Source organism: Drosophila mojavensis, unplaced genomic scaffold (genome assembly GCF_018153725.1).
Source record: "Drosophila mojavensis isolate 15081-1352.22 unplaced genomic scaffold, ASM1815372v1 contig_74, whole genome shotgun sequence".
Lineage (NCBI taxonomy): Eukaryota > Metazoa > Arthropoda > Insecta > Diptera > Drosophilidae > Drosophila > Drosophila mojavensis.
In genome coordinates this window covers 19291700-19317194 of record NW_025318899.1, presented here as the reverse complement: position 1 = coordinate 19317194, position 25495 = coordinate 19291700, and the positions used below count along the sequence as shown (strand labels likewise).

General features: G+C 40.0%; 7 protein-coding genes across 12 annotated transcripts in view; 4 read left to right on the top strand and 3 right to left on the bottom strand.

The window, feature by feature from the left end:
- Nucleotides 1-2606: 2606 nt before the first annotated feature.
- LOC6582970 (gamma-aminobutyric acid receptor alpha-like) lies at nucleotides 2607-11201 on the top strand. Its single transcript, XM_032731884.2, has 5 exons — nucleotides 2607-3810; nucleotides 6376-6443; nucleotides 6648-6951; nucleotides 9503-9928; nucleotides 9991-11201. Exons 1-5 carry the CDS (start codon nucleotides 3375-3377, stop codon nucleotides 10953-10955), a joined length of 2199 nt encoding a protein of 732 aa, XP_032587775.1. The 5' UTR covers nucleotides 2607-3374; the 3' UTR covers nucleotides 10956-11201.
- Nucleotides 11202-12643: 1442 nt separating this feature from the next.
- Nucleotides 12644-14206, bottom strand: LOC6582969 (glycerol-3-phosphate phosphatase). The gene is made up of 3 exons (XM_002008614.4): nucleotides 14023-14206; nucleotides 13110-13788; nucleotides 12644-13025 (listed from the first exon to the last, which is right to left on the bottom strand). The coding sequence occupies exons 1-3, from the start codon at nucleotides 14117-14119 to the stop codon at nucleotides 12869-12871; spliced, it is 933 nt and encodes a 310-aa protein (XP_002008650.1). The 5' UTR covers nucleotides 14120-14206; the 3' UTR covers nucleotides 12644-12868.
- Nucleotides 14207-14274: 68 nt separating this feature from the next.
- On the bottom strand, nucleotides 14275-15974 carry LOC6582968 (glycerol-3-phosphate phosphatase). Its single transcript, XM_002008613.4, has 2 exons — nucleotides 15665-15974; nucleotides 14275-15295 (listed from the first exon to the last, which is right to left on the bottom strand). Exons 1-2 carry the CDS (start codon nucleotides 15759-15761, stop codon nucleotides 14442-14444), a joined length of 951 nt encoding a protein of 316 aa, XP_002008649.1. The 5' UTR covers nucleotides 15762-15974; the 3' UTR covers nucleotides 14275-14441.
- A 326-nt stretch (nucleotides 15975-16300) lies between these two features.
- Nucleotides 16301-18141, bottom strand: LOC6582967 (mediator of RNA polymerase II transcription subunit 19). 2 transcript variants are annotated; one of them, XM_015162672.3, is made up of 3 exons: nucleotides 17371-18141; nucleotides 17192-17309; nucleotides 16301-17140 (listed from the first exon to the last, which is right to left on the bottom strand). In XM_015162672.3, the coding sequence occupies exons 1-3, from the start codon at nucleotides 17806-17808 to the stop codon at nucleotides 16656-16658; spliced, it is 1041 nt and encodes a 346-aa protein (XP_015018158.1). In that variant the 5' UTR covers nucleotides 17809-18141; the 3' UTR covers nucleotides 16301-16655. The 2 variants fall into 2 exon arrangements, with proteins under 2 accessions (XP_015018158.1, XP_002008648.1); XM_002008612.4 differs by having other exon boundaries at nucleotides 16301-17128.
- Nucleotides 18142-18247: 106 nt separating this feature from the next.
- On the top strand, nucleotides 18248-20510 carry LOC6582966 (dihydrolipoyl dehydrogenase, mitochondrial). Its single transcript, XM_002008611.4, has 4 exons — nucleotides 18248-18413; nucleotides 18735-19262; nucleotides 19321-20199; nucleotides 20265-20510. The coding sequence occupies exons 1-4, from the start codon at nucleotides 18372-18374 to the stop codon at nucleotides 20328-20330; spliced, it is 1515 nt and encodes a 504-aa protein (XP_002008647.1). The 5' UTR covers nucleotides 18248-18371; the 3' UTR covers nucleotides 20331-20510.
- Nucleotides 20511-20788: 278 nt separating this feature from the next.
- On the top strand, nucleotides 20789-23446 carry LOC6582965. The gene is made up of 3 exons (XM_002008610.4): nucleotides 20789-21168; nucleotides 21242-21669; nucleotides 21730-23446. The coding sequence occupies exons 1-3, from the start codon at nucleotides 20947-20949 to the stop codon at nucleotides 23237-23239; spliced, it is 2160 nt and encodes a 719-aa protein (XP_002008646.2). The 5' UTR covers nucleotides 20789-20946; the 3' UTR covers nucleotides 23240-23446.
- Nucleotides 23447-23488: 42 nt separating this feature from the next.
- Nucleotides 23489-25495, top strand: part of LOC6582963 (rab11 family-interacting protein 3) — a 57993-nt gene continuing 55986 nt past the window's right edge. For 3 of the 5 annotated variants that reach the window (XM_002008608.4, XM_015162663.3, XM_015162664.3), the window contains exon 1: nucleotides 23490-23950. The gene's annotated coding sequence lies outside the window, so the exon portion shown is untranslated. Of the gene's footprint in view, nucleotides 24141-25495 lie in introns of all 5 variants that reach the window. The other 2 variants (XM_015162667.3, XM_015162662.3) reach the window with 2 other exon arrangements.

Below are 25495 nucleotides of genomic sequence, written 5' to 3'. Positions count from 1 at the left end.
CTGCAAGGACACATGCGGTTGGTGATAACAATGCAGCTGGCAGAGCCGAAAAAAAGGCGACATATTCTATAGAGCCTGGGCACAGAGGGCACAGAAAGAAAATGGCAAATGGTACAGAGCGGAAGCTGATGCGGTGGGCGGTAGGAGGAGGAGGTAGCCTTCAAAAATTGAGTGCAATTTAGACGACGTTGATGAGAAAATGCGTTGAACGTGCTCAAGTTGTGCTCTACGCTTGTGGCCGGGTCTACATTTTAACCCTTTCGCCAGTTTAACAAAGGCACAAAGCGTTGGGCAAGGCGCGAGGCGCCGAGATGACACGAGAAGCCAAGCGAGCGCGTCAACCAAACCAAGAAATTAGAAATAAAAGCTGCTTCCCTTTGCTTGGGCCAGAGCTTGGGCTTGGGCTTGTGCTTCGGCTTGTTGGTTGGCTGTTTGCTATTTGTTTGACGAAAAAGCGACCGAAACGAAAAATAAAACAAATGGTTATTAAAAGGGAAAGTGTATGTATGAGTGTGTGTGTATGGCTCAGATTACGGCACACAATTTATGTTCATCTGGTTAATTTATGATGAAAGCCAATAGTATATATTGTAGTATGAGAAGGGCTTGAGTAGGGTACTCAACAGTCAAGTAGTTAATGTATTTCAGTCTAGCGTTAATTATAAAAAAAGTAAACAATCATTATGCATATATTTAACAAAATAAAATATGAAATAAATTTTAATAAACATATACATACATTTATTGTATAAATAAAATGATTATAATAATTTGTAAAATAATAAATAAATAAGATATAAATAGGTATATCTTTCTAGCTGAAATAAAATATATACAAAATAAATATTAATTGTAAAAAAATTTTAAGGGAGTAAGAGAGTCGAAAATTGGTTTTATTAAGTAAGCTTCAACAAGTCAAGAAGTTCAAAAAATCAGCAATCATTCAATATCAACATCAATATCCATATCAATAATACAAATAACATTTCTAATATCAATAATTTGCACAAAAGTTTTAACAGCAGCAAGCGCAGCTTCAATTAGGAAAAATATCCACTCAATTGCTATAGCATTGCTTCCATTTCAATATCAATAACATTTTCAATATCAACGTCAATAATATGCACAAAAAGTTTCAGCTCTGAGATTAGATAGCAAGCGCTACTTGAAAGCGTTTGAACTTTCACAGATTTTTTACATCCGTCAAGTGCTGGGCAAACCAAGCGAACATAATGCAGATTTCCTTGCAACATATTGTATGTAGTGTAAGTAGTTAAAGAAGCCCAGAGTCTCAGACCAAGATTGGGCTGGCCGCCTGCCCAATTAGCAAACACAGCGCCTAATCAAGTGGCAAGTAACATTGACGAGAACCCGAGGCCTCGATGCCGAGCCGAGCTGAGCTGAGCTGAGATGCACTGGCTATAAGATGCTATCAGATGGCCGACTTGAAGGCAAGGCAACATGCATGGAACCTCCACTTGCTATACAAAATAGTTAACGCCACCTGATGCCTGATGGCTGATGGCTGATGCCACCTCAAACACGCACACTTACCAAATTAGGTTAGTGGGTGAGACGTATAATCAACTTATGGGTCGCATTGTGTCTTGCATAATTAGATGGATGGCTGAATGGTGTCCGCCTTGACGCCCTGTGACCAGCCATTGGCCAAGTATGAGGACTTATTTAAGGACTTGCCTCCTTATGTAATGAGAGACCAGCTGACTGGCTGGCTGGCTGGCTGCCTGGCTGACTGGCCTGTCTTTATGCTTAATGGCATTTGATTTTTCATTAACGGCTTGTGGTGCCGCTCGGTTGGGCTGCTTGGCTGGGCGCTCTGCGCGTGTTAATTCGATTTAATAACTCATCGTCAATAAGGTTAAGGGTGTGCACAGTATTCACATTAAAAAAATATATATTTTTTTTTATAAAAAAATGTGCGTTCAACGTGAGCTTCATGTGCATTAATCTTCCAGCGAGTGCCGAATGAGCTGGTTGAATTTTTATATTACGCATACGCCGTGTGTTGCGTGAATGAATCAATCAAAATATGTTGATCATATGTACATAAATATATATTAATAAAAAATATTAAATTTAAATAGTTTGGAAGAAAAAAAACTACTTCAAGTTGAAGAGAACAGCTAGATCTTAATGTGTTCTAAATAATATTACGCATACGTCGTGTATTACTGCTGTGAAGCCATTAAGAATTATTGAAAATATATTTTCTTAAACAAAGACATTTAATTTGAGGAGCTCAAGAATGTAAAGAATATAACTAATTTAAAAAAAAATGGGCCAACTCATTTTTCTTCTCTCTCAAACTATATTACGTATACGCCATGTTTGGCTGGTATAAATGAATCAAAATATATTGGTGTATATATTTTAGACAATAAAATGAAAAATATTATAGACTAAAATACGACAAGTTGAACAAACATAAACGAACTAAATTTTAGCCCATCCAAATTATATTGCGTATACGTCGTTTAATTGTTTGTGTAAATCAATGAATATATACTTTCTATATTTTTATTTAAAAGAAATATTGTAAAAAATTCTCTTAAATATATAAAATAAATACAGGCTACTATAAGTGACATAAAAATAATAATTCAATTCATAAAAATCAGATAACGTATACGCCTTGTATGCGACAAGTGTGCGAACAATCACAAGTTGTTAAATTCATATTTCAGTGAAGACAAGAAATTCAATTTTTTAAACAGACAATAAACGAAAACTAGTTAAGCTGGCAAGAACTAACTAATTGCTTAGCATAAAACTGAATGCTCCTGGCTAATTGGACCAATCAAACTACTGGCAGTTAATCAAACTGCCAAGAGCAGTTTGGCCAGTCGCCAGTCTTCCAGTCGGCCAGTCTTTCAGTCGGCCAGTGCAGACAATTAAAATCATAAAACTCATCGCAAAAGCCGCCAAAGCGAACTTAAATACACAAAGACCAAAAAGTCAAGATACTGGCCAAGATAAACGGAACTAATGCGAGCCAAGGCAGTGGATGAGAAAGCTTGTGAAATTAAGAAAAACGCTCAGAATGCAGCCAGTGTCGAGTGCAACATCCGGTGCATAAATGAAAATAAATACCAAAAGCGGCTGGCAAACAAACTAGAAAACGAGAACTGTCAGCAACAGCAGCAGGAGCAGCAGCAGCAGCAGCAGCAGTAGCCAGAGTAGCCCGTGTGGCAACAACTATAAACAGGAGCTGGAGCTGGACACAGTTGGAGCGACAAATGTTAGCCAAACGGATGTGTAGATTAGGCCAGAACAGTTGTCCATCAGCCGTCTAAACAATAGACCCAACAACAACAACAACAAAGGCAGCAACAACAATTACAAATCTCTGCAATATGTGTGCAAGAAAAGCAACTACAACAACAACAACATCAACTAGAACAACAACACCAACAAAAACAACATCCGGCCATGCATCGGCTGACCTCATCGACGACAGCGGCTACTGTGGCAGCAGCAGCAGTCGTTCGTCCTGGCTGGCGCAAGGACAACGTTTAAACTTGCGCATATTTAAACTTTTGATTAGCTGCTCTGCCCTAATGTGCTGCATTTATACAAATGCCTGGCAATTGTCCATGCTGGGCCAACTGGGCACCGGGGTCATGGCCGGCAGCATCAAGGGACGGGGCGAAACGCATCGCCTCGATGAGATTGGTGCCGGCTCCTTGACGCGCTCCTGGCTAACCCAGAGCAACAATCATGCCAACATCTCTGAATTGCTGGACAATTTGCTGCGTGGCTATGATAATAGCATTCGACCGGATTTCGGTGGTAAGTTTGCCAAATAAAATGTAGTAAAAGAGCAAAAGCGAGATAGCTAATAAATGTTTTTAATATGTAAAAAGAGAGGGGGAAAACTAAACTGTGAAAACCCGGAACACATGTTAGGGAAAATTGAGCGTGTAATAGAATTGTCAAAAAATATTATTATTAATAAAAGCTGCAAAGATTAAATTTATATTACAAATACATAAATTTTTGTATATTATAAATGAGACGTATCATATTTCTAGATGCGAAAGCCTCTACGTCTTTGTATATCATTTTAAATAATAAATAAACGTTGAACTAAAGGCATTTCGATCTTAAATTATTATTTTAAAAAAATAAATAAATAAATAAATAAAATACATTTTTTTAAATTTATATATACCTTTTTGTTAACTGAACACAAGTAATAAAATAAATGTAATTTATTATATATTTATTATATTTATTATTTGTTATCAAGCTTGCTAAGAAATAAAAATATTGCAGTCGGTTGATACGGACAGAAAATCTTGATACGTTGTCATCATCTAAATAGAAGATCGGACAATAAGACTGAATTAAGAAATAAGAAGGAAACAAAATAAATAAATATAAAAACAAATAGTATAGTCTTTTATTTCTTATATTCGGCATTTTCTACAAATAAATATAATTTTAAAAAAATATACAAATATTTTGAAATTTTAAAAATCCATAATAATAAAAAAATGTTTTATTCTTTTTATCAATATTTAAAAAAAATATATATATTTTATCCTTTATCCATTTTATATCTGCCCCCAACACTTTCTCCTCTATTGACAAATTTAGCAGCTTCCATTAGCAAAATATTTATTTGTTAGATCTACAAAATATTTACAAAACGCCAATTGAGCATCGAATGACATTTCTCCTGGCAATTCCTGGCCTCCATTTATATCCGGTTGTGTGGTTAGAGTTTTGTTTATACCTTTTGGCTGTTTACCCTTTTGCCAGTTTCCTGTAATCAGGATGCAAGTGCGTCAACATCGCAGATTTGCCCCTTGAACGGAAGCGTTTAATGAAGCGGAAATCGCTGCCAGGAGACATACGGCATAGCACAGCCCAAGGCGACAATAATAATGATAATGATGATGATGATGATGATGGCTATGATGGCGATGATGGAGACTTGACAGCCAGCTAGCTCCCTAGGCAAATAGTTAGTGTCAAAATCGACAAAATATTTACATACAATTTCAGTGCGTTTCTGTGCCGTTATTTGTGTGCTTGGAAATCTCTCTCGCCCTGCTCTCCACCCAATTGATAAGCTTTTTCAATTTTCCAAATGGTCTGCACCATAAAAATTTAAATATTTTCGAAATTTAAAAGCCTTGTGGCATGGCACTCAATGTAGCTTAACGCGAATTCCCATTCCATACTTCCCTTCTCTTCCCTACCCATCCCTGCCCTTCCCATCCCTTCTCTTCTACTTCCCTTCACTCCACTCAGGCAGCAAAAGTTTGCGTTTACGCAACTTAAGCCCAAATTACATTGTTTTAAACACTTCATTAAGAATGGGCTCGGCCGCTAAGTGCGCGACGATGCAACGCGATGAGCATGCAGGATATAAGGATACGCGGCATGCATCCTGCCTAACGCGTGTTTACCCAGCTCAACGCCAAAGTCATTAAAAACTGTGCGGATAGGCAAAAAAAGGAAAACATGAAAACAAAACAAAAAGTGGGGAAAAACTGCATATTAGCGCAAAATACATGAACATGCAAAGGCTGATAGATGATACGAGGGAGTGGCAATGAGACTGTCTGCCAAGCGGCTTAAGTGTCATTGTTCACAGCGCCAGCATTTAAATTCTGTTTCAAGCGAAAGACTCTTCCATGAATTATTCATATGGAGCGGAATTATGTCGAACATATTTATAGAGAATATGTTGGCAAAGCCACAAAGAGAATCTAGCGTTGGTAACACAAAGATAGTGTGGAATGCATATAAAAAAATTAGGAGTATTTTTATATAAATACATAAAATGAAATTATATTGAAATAATATTCTAAAAAAAATATACACAAAAAAAATACTTAAAAAAATAAAATAAAATAAATACAAAAGATTGAATTTTTATTATTATTTAATTTATTTAAATTCAAATAATAAAAATAAAATTAATTAAAAATCTATTACCTTAAAATTAAAAATATATATATTTTTGGTTTCTATTAGTATATCTAAATATAAAATTATTTAAATAAATTATATATTAATAAAAAAAAAAAAACATTTAAATTGTATTTTTCATTGATTTTTTTTAAATTTATTATTCTCATTTATATTAATTTATTTTTATAAGCAATATTAGAATAAAATTATTTAAAATAAAAATGCCTATAGTTTTATTAAAAAATTAATAAAAATGTGTATTAAAAAAAAAGTATTCAATAAACAAAATAAAAACGGGTTTAAATAAGAATATATCAAAATAGTAAGATATACAGTTGCAGATTCCGTAGAGCTCATTCCTCCCAATTAAATAAAGGCTAACAAAATTAAAATTAAATCCACTTGAATATTATTTGAATTTATTTGCAGGTCCACCAGCTACCATTGAAGTGGACATAATGGTGCGTAGCATGGGCCCAATCTCAGAAGTGGATATGGTAAGCTACATGATAGCTACAAGTCTTTAACGTATAGCATATATAAGCTTAATGCCCTCACATCAAAGTCCTGTGCACGCACAGCCAGTCAAGAGTCAAGCTGAAGTCAGCGAACAAATGGCTTGAACACCTTCTGGCTGCGTTCGCCACATTCAATAAAAGACGGCATTTCAGCTCTGATTCCGTTGACTATGTCCTTTGCAGACGTACTCGATGGACTGTTACTTTCGACAATCCTGGGTGGATAAACGACTCGCCTTCGAGGGTGCCCAGGACACGCTGGCGCTGTCAGTGTCAATGCTGGCGCGCATCTGGAAGCCGGATACGTATTTTTACAATGGCAAACAGAGCTATTTGCACACGATAACCACGCCGAACAAGTTTGTGCGCATCTATCAGAATGGCCGTGTCCTCTACTCCAGCCGTCTGACAATTAAGGCAGGCTGTCCCATGAATCTAGCGGATTTTCCCATGGACATACAAAAATGTCCGCTCAAGTTTGGCTCATGTAAGTGAAAAATGAATTGAATAAAAACACTAAACAGCGCTGCGGTTTAGGAGCGGAAGAAGGAGAAGCGGGAAGGGAGCAGAGAGGAGGTTAAGCATATGGCTGTGCTCTGGCATAATTATGCATAATTGATGCTTATGGCGCTTTGATGCGCCTTCCGACAGCCATATTAATGGCATGTCCGTGACGACCACTTGTTGGAAGGACAATAATGCACAAGTGTGTGTGTGTGTGCGTGCCTGTGTGTGTGGATGGGTAGAGGGCTCAAGCATGGATCATGACATTGAATACGATTGTGGGCAAAATTGGTTAAGTAAAAGGGTTTTCGAGTGCGGTAGGGCAGATCTGGTTTCACTTGAAATCATAACATTAAAATGTTTGCTGTTTAGATTATAGATATGTCAGGGAATTCATAATTCATTGTTAAATCAATTTTATGTCATAAGCCTTCATAGCAAACAAAAACTCTTAAGTACCTTATGGCCCGCTTAGGAATTCTTGCATATGTTCGTCTTTCCGATATAACAGAATCGTATATGGAAATTATATTTATATTTATATCATATATATATAGCATATATATCGAGTATTTATCATATATGTATATATGTATACCCACAATATATAAACTTTGCTATAGCAATTTCAGCTCGAGCTCAGCCCAACTCTTTCTCTCTAGATAGAACATTTCCAGTGCCCGTTCTAAGCAGCTTAATGCCTCTGTCATTTCCTATGCTTCTTAATGCTACTTTATACAGCTCTACTAGCCATACTATACCTTATATAAACTAAATATTCAGTCTGCTTTTGTTATTACACCTCTGAATATATGCAGGTGACATTTCAATTATTCCTGCCAAGCTAAAAAAAAAAAAAAAAAAACGAAAGCTTCTGACGTTGATGTATTTTCAACACAGAATTTTCTTGCTTCTTTTATTTTATTTGTTACACATGCAAAATTGAAAATCTAAAAAGGTTCTCTTCTCCATTTGGCCAGAATGTAGGCGAGCTGTTAACAGTTAACTGCTTTCAGTGCTTATCGCAGGGCTAAATTAACAGACACCTTCGAATACAGTTGGTGTTATTGCTTCCGATTTGTTGCGAATAATGTTGCATGCAGTCGAGGATTCAATTATCGCCCCCAAACTCTCTGCTGTTATTGCCCGCCACCTAATGTTGACAATTTCCCATTTGATGTGATGTCGAGTCACTGAAAATATTGACAGAGTCAGCGGAAAGTAGCCGAAAAAAGAAAATTACATATATACGCATACACATACATATATCTATATGTATGGGTATAAGGTAAATTAATCCGCAGTGTTTGGCAATTTGTGCAGCAGCTAGGCGACAACAACAACAACAACAAATAAAATATCTGGCACGTGCGCTGATAGCAAAGTGTGGGCGCTGTGGATGCTGGAGGAGCTGTAGGAGTTGCTCTGGGAAATTGGTTATATGAATGGCACTGAGGAAACTATGATGCACTGTGATTTAACTAGTCTGGTCCTTTATTCACTCACTTTTTCAGTGAACTGTTATTTTCGTAAGTAGTTGAGGAACTCAAAATGAAGGAAGAATGTATATATAGCATTTATAGTTAGGAGACCAATATAGTGGCATGTAAGAGATTTTTGCAGAGGGATTTCGGAAACTTATTCCGTTTCGCTCTCCTCGTTGGCATGCCTATATTTATTCTAGAGTAAGTTCTATAAGTGCAATTAATAGAAATAAAGTTAATTTAGTAGAAACAATTTAGAGACTTAAACTTTAGAATGTCAATCGTACTTCTCACGAATCAAAAATAATATACCACTAACCATAAAACACATGCGCAAAAAAAAAGTGTGAGAAACGATTTACACTACGTGTCCGGTCTTTGTGTTCTATCATTAGAGATATTACTCTGAAATCGGGCAAAGAATACTCGATTTAGAATTATATAAAGCACAAGACGTTATATTGTATTTAATATTTTAGTCTTTGAAATAATTTAACTTTTTTGTTAAAATTTTTAATTTAATAATTTGTATTAATTTTTTAGTAAATAAATTTATATTAATTTTCCATTTTCAATTTACTTAATATTTTTTTAAATTAATACATTAAAAAAATCTTGTATTCTCTTATTGATAGCCAATATTATACAGTAAAAAGTCTTAGCAAATAAAATTTATTTATAGTTAGGCAATATGTACATATATCAAGTCATTAAATAGGAGAACAAAACATTAATAATTTTCTCATATACAAAGCAAAATATTCGAGCATAAATTCAGCTAAAATGCTATTTGGGAAATTTTTGGGAAATAAACGAGAAGCTCTAAAAATTATATAAAAAGACAAACCACATTTAATATTAAAAGCTGGAAAATTTAATGACAAACTGCAAACGTTCATGGGTTCCACTCAGACTGCTGCAGCAATTTTAGCATCTCTATTTGTTAGATATTTTTTAATTGACAAAATATGAAATGAAAAAAAAAAAAAAAAAAAAAAAAAAAAAGCAAATCTTACCCACATATTGCACTTGCAAACATTTCACACACAGTTGGCTATACCACGTCGGATGTCATTTATCGCTGGAACAAAGAGCGTCCGGCAGTTGCCATTGCGGAGGACATGAAATTGTCCCAATTCGATTTGGTCGATTGTCCGGCGGGTAATTTGACGGACATTGTTTACAAGGCAGCGGCACCGATGCCGCAGAGCTACAATAACAAGGACACGCTGTCAACCAAACAGCCACCCAGCAGCAGCAGCGCCACCAACACCCTCACCCACAGCAACAGCAACAGCAACAACAACAACAAAGTGTTGACAACTTTCGCTGGGCCGGGAGCCAAAAATCAACATGTCCGCGGCACAGGCTTAAAGCTAGACAAAGGCGCATTTGGCTCGGGTCGCGGCATTGCCGGCGGCGGAGGTCTTGTCACGAATCTGGCCGGGAGCATCAGCCTGGAAACCCATCATCCATGTAAGTTGTCAGTTTAGCGCTCTGACCTGCAGCTGGTAATCCTTTCATATCTCTGTCCATAGCGGAATACTCCATGCTGATGGTGAACTTCCATCTGCAGCGGCACATGGGCAACTTTCTGATCCAGGTCTATGGGCCGTGCTGCCTGCTCGTGGTGCTCAGCTGGGTCTCCTTCTGGCTGAATCGGGAGGCAACGGCGGATCGCGTCTCGCTGGGCATTACCACGGTGCTGACGATGACGTTCCTGGGCCTGGAGGCGCGCACGGATCTGCCGAAGGTGTCGTATCCCACCGCTTTGGATTTCTTTGTGTTCCTCTCGTTCGGATTCATCTTTGCCACCATCCTGCAGTTCGCAGTGGTGCATTACTTTACCAAATACGGGTCGGGCGAGTGCTACTTCATTATCGAGGAGCTGGACACGGATTCGGCAGAGTCCGAAACGGACGTGGACGCCAGCGGCCAGTCGGATTTTCGCGGCAGCAGCGAGTCCAAGATCTACGAAGTCATACCGCTCTCCATGTGCGCCATCAGCATGCCAGCGTCGGGCGGCAGTCGGCTCGGCATGCTGCACTCCAGACGCACCACGCGCAATCGCCGCCACGGCCTGGGACGCTTCAGCTTGTGGCGCTGCCTGGAATGGTTCGGCTGCCGGCGGCGGCAGCGACGTCCGCCTCGCAAAGCCACCTGCTCCGACGAGGAGGAGGAGGACGACGAACAGACTCAACTGCGCGCCGATGAGGCGCCCTGCACCTCGGCAGCAGCTGCAGCCGCCGCAGCCGCTGCATCCTCGGCTGGCCAAAGCTCGCCGCCCCATGTGGGCCGGCGTCGCATGTCCTTCTACAGGCGCGAGGAGATGGAGGCGAGACGCAAGGGCAAACGCACGCCCCAATACAATTCGGTGTCGAAAATCGATCGCGCCTCCCGGATCGTATTCCCATTGCTGTTCTTCCTGATCAATGTGTTCTACTGGTATGGCTACCTGTCGCGCAGCTCACGCATCTTGGCCAACACGCAGACGAGCACCTGATGTTACCTTTTAGCAATTTAGACACAGTCCTCAAAAGAAATCAGCGTTCCACAGAGGCAGCGGAGGAGCTAGAGCAGCGGCAATGGCAAGGATGTTTAACAAGTATACATATGCATTAAATATATGATCTATGTGTGGGAATTTCGGCTTCAGTTATTTGCTCTTAACCTGATTTGCTACCAACTACTACGAACGCTTTACACGATTTCTTTTCGCGCTAAATTGCTAAATATTTCAATGCAAAACTTACATATCACAGGACTACAATTTGTAAATATATATACATCGGGCATATGCCATATAGATCATATGTGTATATGCCATGTGTATGTATAGCTCGAATGTCAATATTATTTGTACAGTTAGCCTATAAGTTGCCAATTCTTGGAGCTTTTAATCGCTTAGTTAGACAACAAATATAATGGCTATTTCTAATAAGTTCTATAAATATTTAATAATATATACATGTATATATATGAATTTATGTATATATTTCTGTATGTATATTTATATACATATATACAGCTGCGGTTATAAAAATAATAGTGCGACAGAGCACGAAACGTTGGAGAAGAAAAACCTAGTGATAAAGTCAATATTTCGAAAAAAAAAAAAAAAAAAAAACTAAAACGAATATTAAGATTAACAAATACTGTACTTATATTGCACGATTGTATAGTTTGTTATTGCAGTACTATTTTTATGACCGTTGCTGTATTTTATATAAATACATATATAAATATGTGTGTATATGTTTATTTATATATGACTGTAGCATTGTTTAGTTCACATTTATCTAATGAGCTTTTCTAGTTACGATTTTGTTGTTGCTCTCCACATATGTGCTGCATATAAAAATAAAAAAAGATTAAAAAAAAAAAAGGAAAATTGAAACCGAAACAAAGTACAGAACTTAGTCGGACTCAACCGACTGTATAATACTCGTTCACGTTGCAAAAGCAGCGAAACTTAAGTGAGAGTTCTCATTTTCCGTTTACCTATCTATGTAGCTGTAAAATTATAGAAGATTTTATTTGTTTCCCAAAGGGGTTTATACATATATTTAATGATATACCTATGTCATTTTGAACAGTCGAGGGATTAAATGAAATTCAAGGCATAAAACTGTCAATTATACTGTTTTTTAGGTTTCGACTTGCCTCCAGAAGGCCGTTCCTACATTTATACCATTATTTTAAGAGCCTATCTCTATAATGAGTCTCGATATATAGTAAAATTAATGCTAATATAATAATTCCCATGTTGATACTTACCTAAAGTGAACGGATACATAATTTTCGTCGATCTATAGAGAATGCCAATTGTTACTCTCGGATATTAAACTTATACAATGGAATATGCCAGATAGAGTACACTACAGTTTTTTCAGTTATTTCCAGAGACCGTACCGATTCTAATTTTTAAAGCAAAAAATTAAAAAATAAATAATCTTTGGTTATTTCACTAAAATATGACAGTAAACACGAGATTCCATTACAAGTTCTGAAGTTTCTCCAGTCTCTAGTCTAATTATTTGCATTTATACAAACATACCAATGCATACCAAGAAGCTACGCATCATGAATGAGTATGAAAGCAAATAACAGTTGGTTACTAATACGTAAAGTCAAACGCATAAACTATTACTAAAATGAATGCACATAGCATAACGAATAACAACTATTATATAAATATACAAATATATGTTTATTTTGATTAAACGGAACAAATAACATTATGTAAATAACAAAGTCATATGCATTTCAATTAGAAGCCAACTCGACTATGGGATAAATGGATAACGCTTGTATCACAGATAAGATAATTGCTGATAAAGATTAAGTTATCATATCCGATATTGATTAGCACTCGTCGATACGCTTTATTGACAATGCGTATTTACGCCATTTGGCTTAAATATATGACAATAGATTGCCCAATTGGGGTAGATAAACATCTGGCTTGGGCAGCTCGGGATTCCCATGCAAAGTTTCCAATTGATAGCTGCCGGTGCCCACTAAAAGCGATTGCAGATTGCAGTTTCTGGCAAAGGTGACATCGACTTTGCAGCTACAAAGTGAAAGAAATGACATTGAGCGACATTAATCAGAGATTATATTGTGTCCTCTCACTCTCACTCTCTCTCTGTCTTACCAATCGCCTATCATTAGCGTACGCTCAGGCTGCAGAGCAGCTGCATTGAGCAGCGGCTCTAGAACCAAAGGATTCGGTTTGCCCATATCTAGTGCCATGCGCCCCGAACACGTCTCAATTGCAGCAACAAAGGCGCCTGTGCCGGGTATATGAACAGACGGATACTTGTGCACCGCATCCTTGTTGGTGACGAGGAAGGCGCAGTCTTTGTTGCTGCACAGCAGGTGACAGGCGCGCGCCATTTTACAGTAGCTGAAATGCTCATCCCAACCAACAACGACGGCGCCCACATTGTCAGTCGCTGCGGGCTGCTTCAACTCCCGATTTACGAACTCCTGCCACTTGTCATTGGGCTGCAGCAGCTCTGGTTGGCCAGCGCCAAAACTTTTAATGCCCGCTTCAGTTAGTGCTCGCTCAATAGCCGCATTTCCAACCACATAGACCTGCTGGTCGCTTGTCATGTGCTGTTTCAGATAATCGACGATTGTTTGCGTGGGTGAGATGATATGCGACTCATTGGGCAACTGGAAGCCCAGACGTTGGGCTCGCTGCCAAATTTCATGGCGTGTCTTTAGGCCGTTATTTGTTATTAAATAGACGCGTTTGCCGGCACGGGTCTGCAAGGCATTCAACACATCGGCGGCACCTTCAATAGCCTTGTCATCATGCCACAGCGTACCTGATCAATATTTACGATGTGATAAATATGTATGTATGCATATTCAAATCATTGATTTCGATAAAGAGCATCTTTAAAGTTCTCTCTCACTCTCCCTCATATGCCCTTAACATCATCGATACATATATCGATATACAACTTCTCAAAAGTTAGGTGGCAGCGCTGTAAGTCTAAGATCTCTCTGCTTTTCGCTCTCTCACTCTCACTCACACACGCACATACTTGAAGACTTACCGTCGCAATCACTGATAATTGTATCAAAGCCTTGCAACCAGCTGTTCACTTGCTCAGGCTGGAGATCTAACAAGTTAATTGCGTTTGCTTGGAACATTCTATAGTCGCGAACGAGTTGACACTGCTGCCTGCTTTGGCGTGTGTTTATTTCTTAACTGAGCGCGAGCTGAGCGATTTTTAATATTATGCTGCCTCACTCAAGCGATTGCGCTACAAATTAAGATGGATGGGTATGTTGACAACAGCAATCAGTTTGCAAACAAATTTGTAGTTATTTTATTGTAAATTTTACTACACACCTGTGTAATGCTTTTGTTTAAATCAAGTGCTGTCTATTAATAATATTAAGTTTACTAGTGTCCCTGAGCGGAATACATAAACTGAATAAAATTTGTCAAACATATATATATATATACAAATTAATAGCGTCCGTGTGTAATCGAATCGATAATTGCTGGCAGTAGATCTCCCAATTTCGGTATGTACATATCGGGTATTAGTTTTTTGTCTTCGGGGTTTTTGCTATTCCTCCATTGAGCCACATCATTCATAGAATGAATGCCCGTTCCGACGAGAAGTGTTTGAAATCCGCAATTATAGCCCAAGAGAATATCCGTGTTGGCCCGATCACCAATCATTAAAGTTCGAGACGGAATGATCTTTTTTTGCTTAATCAATGACTGACAAATGGCCGGATTAGGTTTTCCAATCACAATGGGTTCCCTCTCCGCACACGTTCGAATAGCATTCACAAAGCTGCCACTGCCCGGAACAACCATTCCTGGCATAGGGAAACGTTCATCTGTATTCGTTGCAATGAACAAGCACTTCGGGTCGCTGAGATAGGATGCCGCTTTCGTCATTTTGGGAAAGCTGAAATGCTCATCAAAGCCAACAACAACGGCCCCAATATCCGGTTCTACAGTTAAATGCTTTGCCATGAATTCACCCAGTGGGGCCTTCATTACATCAGGGCCAACGCCTGTGTGTTTTATTGCAACTGCATCCAGTTCCTGTGCAATTCCCGGGGATCCAATAATATAGACGCGCTTGTCAAAATTGCGATTCTTCAGATAACTAGCCGCTGCATGGGCTGTCGCTATGATGCCCTCTTCGGTGATATTGAACCCCAGATCAATGCCTTTCATAAGTAGTTCTTTGCGTGTTTTTGTCGAATTATTTGTGCAAAAATAAATGCTCTTTCCCATTCCTTTTAAGTAGTTTATCGTCTCTGGGGAGCCGGGTATCACATTTCCGTACACCCACAGAACGCCTGCATAATTAAAATTAAAATCATTTGGAGTTCAAAGTTCATTTTGTCTTATAAGAATTTGATTTATATGATTTCAAATAATAAAAAATATGTTCTACATTAAAGGAGCTTTAGAGAGTCGTACTGGCCGCACCCTTATGACATTGTAATTTGACATTGAATTTTGCGCGGCCTCACACACACACACACACACACACACACACTCATACAACTACATAATTTGTTTGCGCGTGTCAATTTTGGCATACGACAACAAAAAGTGACGTGATTGACTCTATTTAGGAAGTAGGCTTTTCTTTCAAAAGTATGTGCTATATTACGCAACTCAAATTGGGTCAGAATCGTTCATTCATAACTTGACACACTCACCATCGCAATCGGTTATAACGGAATCGAAGCTGTCAAGCCATTTGTTGACCTCTACAGGTGAAAGGCTCAGTAGGTTGGTGCACGTTTGTTTATACATTTCGTTCGATTTGTTTTATCAGATGAATAGACGGTGTTAGGACTAGAACCTTTCAATGCCCGCGTACTACTGCAGGCTATCTACTAATTACCAAATTTCATCCACTGATAATTTATTTATGTATATCTACTGAGCTGATGCGTTTTCGACAGTGTGGCAGCACTATCACTTATCAGCTGACATGTTGACGACGCACAGCTGTTCACAAACTACTGTAATTTTTTGGTATTTTTAAGATTATCAAGTCAGCTGTTAAACAAACCCAGCCAACTGTTGGCTACCAACAATTCAAAAAGACAGATTTTTCTTACAGTTTCAAACTTTTAAGCCGTTTATTATTGTATTTGGCGCTTACATATACAATTAATTACTTATAGTACAGGTTTTTATTTTGTTGAATCTCAGTTTTCATCCTCCATTTCTTTATTTTTTACAAACTTGCTGGAAGATCAAACCATTGCAAATAAAGTAAAATACTGCAGCTATACCAAATTGTAAGCAAAAGAAATTGGATGATCGAGATGTAATTGCAAGCGATCTAAAAATGTTAAAGGTTGTTATTTTTTCATGGGATGAAAGGGTAGTACTGGAATCTACAGCGAAAAATTTTGCATTTTGTACCATAATTTGCATTAAATAAATCTCATTAAGCTAGGCAATGTAAACCGAACGAAAAAGTTAGCTAATTACAATATAAACTATTTTACAGTAATCATAATTATATAAATTAAAAACTAGACACGAAAATTTATCGAGAAATTGCATTTATAGTGTGCATCTCTGGACACCTTTTTGTTGTTTTGTTTTGTGTATGGGCTATAGATGTGTGTGTGTGTGTGTGTGTGTGTGCGAGAGAGAGGTAATGAGCCAAGACTATTAACTAATGGATTTCACCTAAAACTGTGACATTAATAAGCTACCTGGGCCGCCACCTGCGTTACCAGCATTACCTCCAGGCCCATTTCCTCCACTACTCAACACAGAGCCCATTAACGCCCCACTGGGCATTTGCTGCTGCTGCTGTTGATGTTGCATCGACAGCTGTTGCTGCATTTGCAGAGATGAGGAAAAACTGTTCGCACCCATGCCCGCATTCATTCCGACACCGACGCCCATGCCCACGCCACTACTACTCATGGGATTGGACATGATAGCCGTGGCGCCCATGACGGGTCCACCCATACCAGCTGGTGCTGCGCCGCCGCCACCTCCACTGGGCATTCCGATGCCTAGAGCTCCGCCTGGTTCGGGACTTTGGTTTTTCTTTTTACGCTTTTTCTCCTTTTTGCGTTTCTTGCGTTCCTTATCATCCTCGTGGCGTTTTTGTTTTTTGTGCTTCTTCTCGTATGTCTCCAAGCCAGCAGAATCTGAAAAGGATTCTTTTAGTTACCAGTTATACGTATTAGCCAATTTGAAGGATTTATATTTACCCAATAACGTTGACTCTGGTCCCCCAGTAGTAATTCCGTCTTTGTGTTTGTGCTTTTTGTGCTTGTTTTTGTGTTTACGCGCAGGTGTGGCATAAGTGGTGCGGTACTGTTCTGGCAGCTGCAATGCCAATTCAGAGTATATAAGTAAGTAAAAACATTATATTAAACTGTTTCCTTACCGGCCCAGGATGCAAACGAAAGCCGGCCAACTGCACAGGAGTCAGGGGCAGGAGTTCCTTGCCACCGATGGGCGGCTTTTCGATGACGCTGCGCAGCGTGCTGTTTTCCACGGGATGCGTGATGAGGTCATTGATGCCGGGTATGTTCGGTAGAAACGATGCCAGCGATTCCTTAAATTTTTTCTCTTTGAATTTGGTCAGCGTATGATGCAGTCCATATTCGGTCATGAGGTCTTTGTCGCCAGTTAGTTCAGCTTTCGCTGGTGGCTCCTTCATTGAGTAGAATGGACCCGTGTGTATTATCGTTGGCGTCTTCCCCAACGATATGGTTGTCTTAAGCGTCCCTGATGAGTCCTGTCGCGCCACCACGGGGGAGCGACCGCCATGCGGTGAAGATCTGGGTGAGTCCATCATTATATTGCCGTAGTTGTTCATCATTTTTGAGCAACTCGACAGAGGCGGGGCGGTTCGGATTCGGTCAAAGAGTTAGGCACACACAAAAACAATAGCAACAACAATGCTGCACCAGCAGCAACAACAACAAGGCCAGACAGCGTAGCAAAATTTTGCAATCGCTTTGAGTTGCTGCCGCACACACAAAAAGCGAGCAATATACGCTCAGCTTATTATTGCGGCCGCGCCGACACTTTAATGTATATTTAATCAATTATTGCGCACGTTTTATTACGATTTTCTATATTCAATTTGTAGACGAAACTCTCGCCATCTTGTTGTGTTCACGTACGAGTGTGACCAGCAAGCGAGCAACTGAATAAAGGCGACACATTGTTGAATAGAAATTCAACCACTGATGACAGCAATTTGCTTGTGACCTGCAAATATATCGAAACGGGGCCACTATCGATATATTGGCCAGTCGCCATCACCAGTTTGCCGTGTTCTAGCGTAGCGTACCGTGTAATTTTCGTTAGAACTTTGATAGAAACGTCAAAGTTTTGTTTTTCGGTTTTAGAGAAAGCTATTTTACAAATTTTACAGCAATGCAATCCACACTACGCAGAACTGTGACAGCTGTGGCCAAGGTACAAAGATATAAACCCACTTCACCAGCTTAGTTCAATTGGGTTATGCAATTCTAACCTAAATAGGTCATAACTTTCGCATTAAATGCATTAGTAGTCGATCATAGTGACGTCGCAAACTGTGCGTATTCGAATGTCAAGGTCGTATATTAGACCAATTATCAGCTGACACAGTTGTGATAAAGCCAAATGATTATCAAAAGGCGTGTTTGTGCTAAGTGCCAGCGATTAGCGTAAACACAACAAACTGTAAAAATTAAATGAGTTAGAAACTAGTGTGGCCAATTAGCATTATGATTAAATCGCTGTTCCTCATTACAGACACCACTGCGCACTAATGCTGCCATTTTGGGGGCATTTAATTCCCGCTGCTACTCGGCCACACATGAGGCGGACATTGTGGTAATTGGCTCTGGACCCGGTGGCTATGTTGCTGCCATCAAAGCGGCCCAGATGGGCATGAAGACGGTCAGCGTGGAGAAGGAGCCCACTCTCGGTGGCACCTGCCTGAATGTTGGCTGCATTCCATCGAAGGCTTTACTAAACAATTCACACTATTACCACATGGCGCACTCCGGAGACTTGGCCAGTCGAGGCATCAACTGTGGCAGCGTCACACTTGATCTTGAGAAACTGATGGGACAGAAGACAAATGCTGTTAAAGCTTTAACCGGAGGCATTGCAATGCTGTTCAAGAAGAACAAAGTTACACAACTCACGGGCTTTGGCAGCATCGTCAGCCCCAATGAAGTGAAGGTGGCCAAGAGCGACGGCACAACGGACACCGTTAAGACCAAGAACATATTGATCGCCACCGGCTCGGAGGTTACTCCCTTCCCAGGCATTACTGTAAGTATGTTCTAATCTCAACCATTCGATTATGAAAATAGATATTTGTGTTCTGCAGATCGATGAGGAGGTCATTGTGAGCAGCACGGGCGCTTTGAAGCTGCCCCAGGTGCCCAAGCGCATGGTTGTGATTGGCGCTGGTGTGATTGGTCTGGAGCTGGGCTCTGTTTGGTCGCGTCTGGGCGCTGAGGTTACTGCCATTGAGTTCATGGACACCATCGGTGGGGTTGGCATCGATAACGAGGTGTCCAAGACCTTCCAGAAGGTGCTCGTCAAGCAGGGACTCAAATTTAAGCTTGGTACCAAAGTAATGGGCGCCACTCGAAACGGCAACACGGTCAGTGTCTCCGTGGAGAACGCCAAATCGGGTGAAAAGGAGCAGATCGAATGCGACACGTTGTTGGTGTGTGTGGGACGCCGGCCTTACACTGAGGGGCTTGGATTGGAGGCTGTAGGTATTGTGAAGGACGATCGTGGTCGCATTCCCGTCAATGCCAAGTTCCAGACGGTGGTACCGAGCATCTACGCCATCGGAGATTGCATTCACGGCCCAATGTTGGCCCACAAGGCCGAGGATGAGGGCTTGATCACAATCGAGGGCATTCAGGGTGGACCAGTGCACATTGATTACAACTGCGTACCCAGCGTGGTGTACACACATCCCGAGGTGGCGTGGGTGGGCAAATCTGAGGAGGCGCTCAAGCAGGAGGGCGTTGCCTATAAAATTGGCAAGTTCCCCTTCCTGGCGAATTCGCGTGCGAAGACGAACAATGAGACCGATGGCTTCGTCAAGGTGCTCGCCGATAAGGCAACGGACCGCGTTCTGGGCACCCACATCATTGGCCCGGGTGCCGGCGAGCTGATCAATGAGGCCGTACTGGCCATGGAGTATGGCGCTTCCGCGGAAGATATTGCCCGTGTCTGTCACGCACATCCGGTAAGCTAAAATAGATTGACCCGCTGTAAGAAGTGTATTGTAATGGAAATTTGTTCTCTTTGCAGACTTGCGCTGAAGCTTTACGCGAGGCAAATGTTGCGGCCGCTTTTGGAAAGCCAATCAACTTTTAATGAGAACCCCATTTTAGTGTACTGATTTGAAATTGGAAATGCTAATATCTCCACTTATATAAAATTCTCAATGTGCAACTGTAACGAAACATGTCCGATCAATATATATTGCCAATTGCAATGCAATGTAGTTAACAATGTATGTTTAAAATAAAATAAAAAAACCCGCGCTATATGTTAGTTACTATCGATAATTTTGTATGTCGATGTTAGCTTAAAAACAGCTGAGCAATATAACAAGGCAAGATTTCAAAATAAATAATATCGATAAATGAAAGCTAATTAGATTTTCAAACATAGTTTATAGTTTATAGTAACATCGACTTAGTAATTAAAATGAAATCCTCAACGCTTTTATTATAGAGGATAAGTTACCCTATTTTTATATTTCGACAGCTAAATTTCAAAATGAATACTCAAATGGGACGGCGTCATCGATAGTAATTTTAAAAATGACATTTTACAGTAACAATGGTCACACTAATCATATAATATTTTGAACGAGTTGTCAAAATTAGGTTACAGATTCCTTTTATACATTGCCAAATAATTCGTTTTCCAATTTTCTATAGTTTAATCAAACGAACTCAAAAGAACAAAATTAATAACAGTTGCAATGTTTCGCGTTTGTAAATTATGCGTACCTCGCACCATACATGTCTCCAAACTGAAGCGTCGAATGTCTCTCGCCAAAAGGTTATTAAATGCCAGTAAAGTGCAAGCATGGGAGAATACAACCAGAGAACGTATGTCCGCAACCCAACAAGCACAATTCAATTTATCTGGCAAGCAAAAAAAGACGCAATCCAACGATCAGGAAACAACCCAGACAACGACCGTGTGTTGAGTTTTGTTGATGTTTTGTGATGTAATAGAAGTGCTTTAACCGACCCCTCACTCCACTTTAACAGAGTTCCCATCGCTGGCCAAGGAAAATCTTTAGTGGCATTCAGCCAACAGGATCAATGCATTTGGGCAACTATTTGGGCGCAGTGCGGAAGTGGACGGAATTGCAGAAGAAACGCGAAAATATTACCATTAGCATTGTGGACATGCATTCAATAACAATGCCGCACAATCCACCAACATTGCGTGATAATATTTTCACGATGGCTGCCACGCTGCTCGCCTGCGGCATCGATCCCTCCCACACAACATTGTTCGTCCAGTCTTCGGTGATGGAGCACAGCGAATTAAATTGGATACTGAATTCCTTAACCACGATGCCGCGATTAGCTCAGCTGCCCCAATTCAAGGAGAAATCGCGAACCGTACGCGATGTACCCCTGGGTTTGTTTGTCTATCCGGTACTCCAGGCGGCCGACATTATGCTATATAAGTAAGCCTAGCCAGTCAGCTAACTCGGTCAACTAACTCTTCACTTATTTTATCTGTATAGAGCCACTCATGTGCCCGTTGGATCGGATCAATTGCAACATATTCAATTGGCACAGCACCTGGCGCGCGCTTTTAATGCACGGTATGGCGACATGTTTCCGGTATGCAATGCCATTATAGAGGAAAACGATGGCTCACGGATACTTTCCTTGCGTGAGCCGTCGAAGAAGATGTCCAAATCGGATCAAAATCCGAAAGGCACCATCAATCTGAGCGACTCACCCGAGCAAATTATCGAGAAGATTAAAAAGGCCCTCACAGACTTCACCTCGGACATCTCGTACAATCCGGGCATGCGGCCGGGTGTTAGCAATCTTGTGAACATCCATGCCCAAGTCACAGGCCAGAGCATTGACACCGTGGTGGAGGAGGCCAAACAGTTGGATACGGCGCAGTATAAGGAGCGTGTTTCGGAAGCAGTCATTGAGCATCTGCGCCCCATTCGAGAAATGATAAATAAGCATTTGAATAACCGCAACGAACTCATCTATGTGCTGGAAATGGGCTCGGAGAAGGCACGCAAAATGGCGCAGACGACCATGGCGGAAGTGCGGCAGCGCCTCGGATTGGGCATCTCGGGCGTAAGTCCGGCCAGTGTATTGGTGGCGCCACCTCTGCCGGATCACTCAAGAATAACGGCCAGTCAGCGTCTGGTTAAGGGCGTCCTACGTCCGGATAGCCAGCGAACCGAGACGGGCTATAGTGGTGGAGCCGCTGCCGTGGGTGGAGATGCTGGCGATGCGATCAGCGGAGAAATGGGTGGCAAACAGGGACTGCGGAAATCTCGTCATACGGTTGTGCCCATCCAGACGATGCGTGTGGAGAAATCCTTCAACCGTTCGCCGTCACGGCACACCTTTAAGCTGGACAATTACAATATGCCTAAAATTGGGTTTCGCGATGCCAATGTAAGCCTAAACTCCGCCATTCCTGCTCGGGCCGATCAACGTGGTGGTCGTCGCAATACGTTTGGCTTTGTGGCGCCCAATGCTTTGGGCTCTGTCAATAATATGTCCGCCCTGAAGTATGGCAATTCGAATCCCAGTGCCTTGGCTTCCGTGACGAGCCAAGTGAATGCGGTGTTCAAGCAGCAGGAGACGATCAGTAGTCTGGCCAACAGCGCTTTCTATAAGGCAGCGTCCACCTCCTTCAACAGCCTAAATCCCAATGTCGTCAATGTGGCAGCCAAGACCCTCCACAATCGCAACAATCAAACGACGGCAGCTGTGTGCAGTTCGCCTTCTACAAGCATTGCAAGCAGCAGCAGCAGCAGCAGCAGCAGCAGCAGTAGCAACAACAGCAACAGCAGCAGCAGCAGTAACACTAGCAATGCCACGAGCAAGTCCAACAATAAGGCTGAGACCAATACCAATAGCACGGGTGGTGGAACCCCTGCGACGAAGACAACGAGTGCTTCCACTGAGGAAGAGGTTGAATCAAATGTCGAAGATCATGAAGATGAAGAAGATGATACAGCAACAACAGAGACTTTGGTGGAGAAAATTAATTAGAGTAGACTGGGTGTATAATTGCAATTGTTTTTAGTGTAGTCTGATAACCCAAAAATCGCTTGTAATACATTGTGATCTATTTATGCTAAATGGCTTACATACCTGATTTTGGAACAGCGCGCCTCGAAATGGGTAGCATTGCTTATGTTATTATGAATGTTAATAAACAGTGCTATCGGCAGTGCCGATAGTCATGGTATTTCGGTACTTGTCAAATGCGGGCACTCTGTTCAACCTCTTCAGTATTTTTCCTTTATAGTTCGTGCGGTTCGGTTGTGCGCGCGTTCGCAATACAACGACGTTCCGCATACATAGTCTGTCTCTGCCTCAACCTGTGTTACCTGTGTTTGGTGTTTGATGTGTCTGTGTGCGTAATTCCATATATTTTGTCTGTTTGTACGTACGAAGTAACGAAAATCACATACCAAAGGCTATGCAAATGCGTTGCCAACGTTACGCACGCGTAGAAATACAAAACCCAAGTGCTAACTCGTATTCATATAAAAAAGCCGCAAAGTGATTTATATCAGGCCGAACCGCGCGCCAAGTGAAAGTGCAACAAATACAATCACACCAAAACTAAGCTGCGTCAAATAAAACGTATTAATTATTAAAAACTAAGCAAAAACAAAATTGCTCAACTACCTGTTCTGCAGAAGTCCGTCGGACGCATCAACAGCAGCAGTAAGAGAAACAGCAGATCAAAGAGAGGTGCGCAACAAATATTGTACAAGAAATCTAACTGTTGCTTCTTCGTTGTCTCCGTGTATGCGTGTGTGCGTGTGAAGTGCATGCTTCAAAAACTTCATTTCATCTTGTGCTACATCTAACGGTTGTTTTTGTTTTTTAAGCACATAGAAGAAAATAACTAAACAAATATTTTGCACAACAGTTTTAACAGGTGCGTCTAATGTTTTACATAATTTGGGACAGCAGCTGGTTTGTTGGCTGTTCTATTTAGGCGCTTATTAGCGGTAGATCTCGTTAGTCAGAGCTAAAAAGTTTGAGAGTTGTTTGTTGTCAAACCACACAAACCGCAGCTAAATACTAAAGCACAAGTAATTCTATGTATAAATAAATAAATTTATTATAATAAATACGAATTAATTACACATTTCTATATGCCATTTAACAAGCTAATAATTTATCATTTTTGAATTATGACTTTGTTTTACACGCAATGCTGTTACTGTTATTGATTCTCAAACTGTAAGCGGTTGGGGCGGCATTGCTTCTCTGAGCATCTATTTTTACTGTTATTTGCATACACTATGAGTAGTAGAAAATGAGTATATTCGCTGCTGGCAAAATGCTTATGGGTTTTATATTATTTACTCATGAAAGTCTTAAGTTATATTATATGTGAGTCTCACTGTTATTAAAGTTACAGTTTTAGCTGCACTAGATCGCAGTTTTTATTTTTGAACTCTAATGCTATAAACAAAGTATTGCGCAGTCGTTTTCAGTATTTGCCTTCATTTGTTGTACACGCAATTAGTCAAATGACTTGTATTAGTTTTAGTTTCTGTTGTCTACAAATTAGTTGTAACATTTGCACAAATGCGAAATTCGCATTTGCCTTCTTTTTATTTCTTTATGTTTTTGTTTTTGTTGCCATTTGATTGCAGTTGGTAGTTGTTATTATTGTTGGGTTAGCCATGTTGTGCCAGTTGGTGCTATCGCCGGCGCTAACGTTGGCGTCGACGTCGACATCGACTCTTTTTGCATGGTTTATTGTTTTTTACGGCTTGGTTTGACTCTTTGGCTTTTTCTGTCTTTGCTTTTGAGGAAGTTATTATGAATACCCTGTTTTAAATTAACGCAGCGGCTTTGATTAGTTTAAGTGCGTGAAATGCTGTTAAAACTGTGACGCATATAAAAGTGAAATAAAAGTGAAAACATATAAATAAGATATGTGTGAAAATTATAAACACAAAAAAAAAAGAAAAATAATAAATGAATAAAAATAAAATAAATAAATATAACAACAAGGCAAAGAAAAATAAAATTAAAAACAAAAATATGAATATTAATAATAATTGATTCATAATAAACTATACAGAAATAAAATAAAGTAAAAATTAAATAAAATCATAAAAATAAAAAATGTAAAAAAATTATAAAAAAAAATTAAATTAAAATAATAATAATAATAATAAATAAATAAAATAAAATTATGTGTAAATTGCTAATAAATCTGTCAAGCATATTTCTCTATAAAAAAATATAAAAACAAACATCTGAAAAATTAAAAAA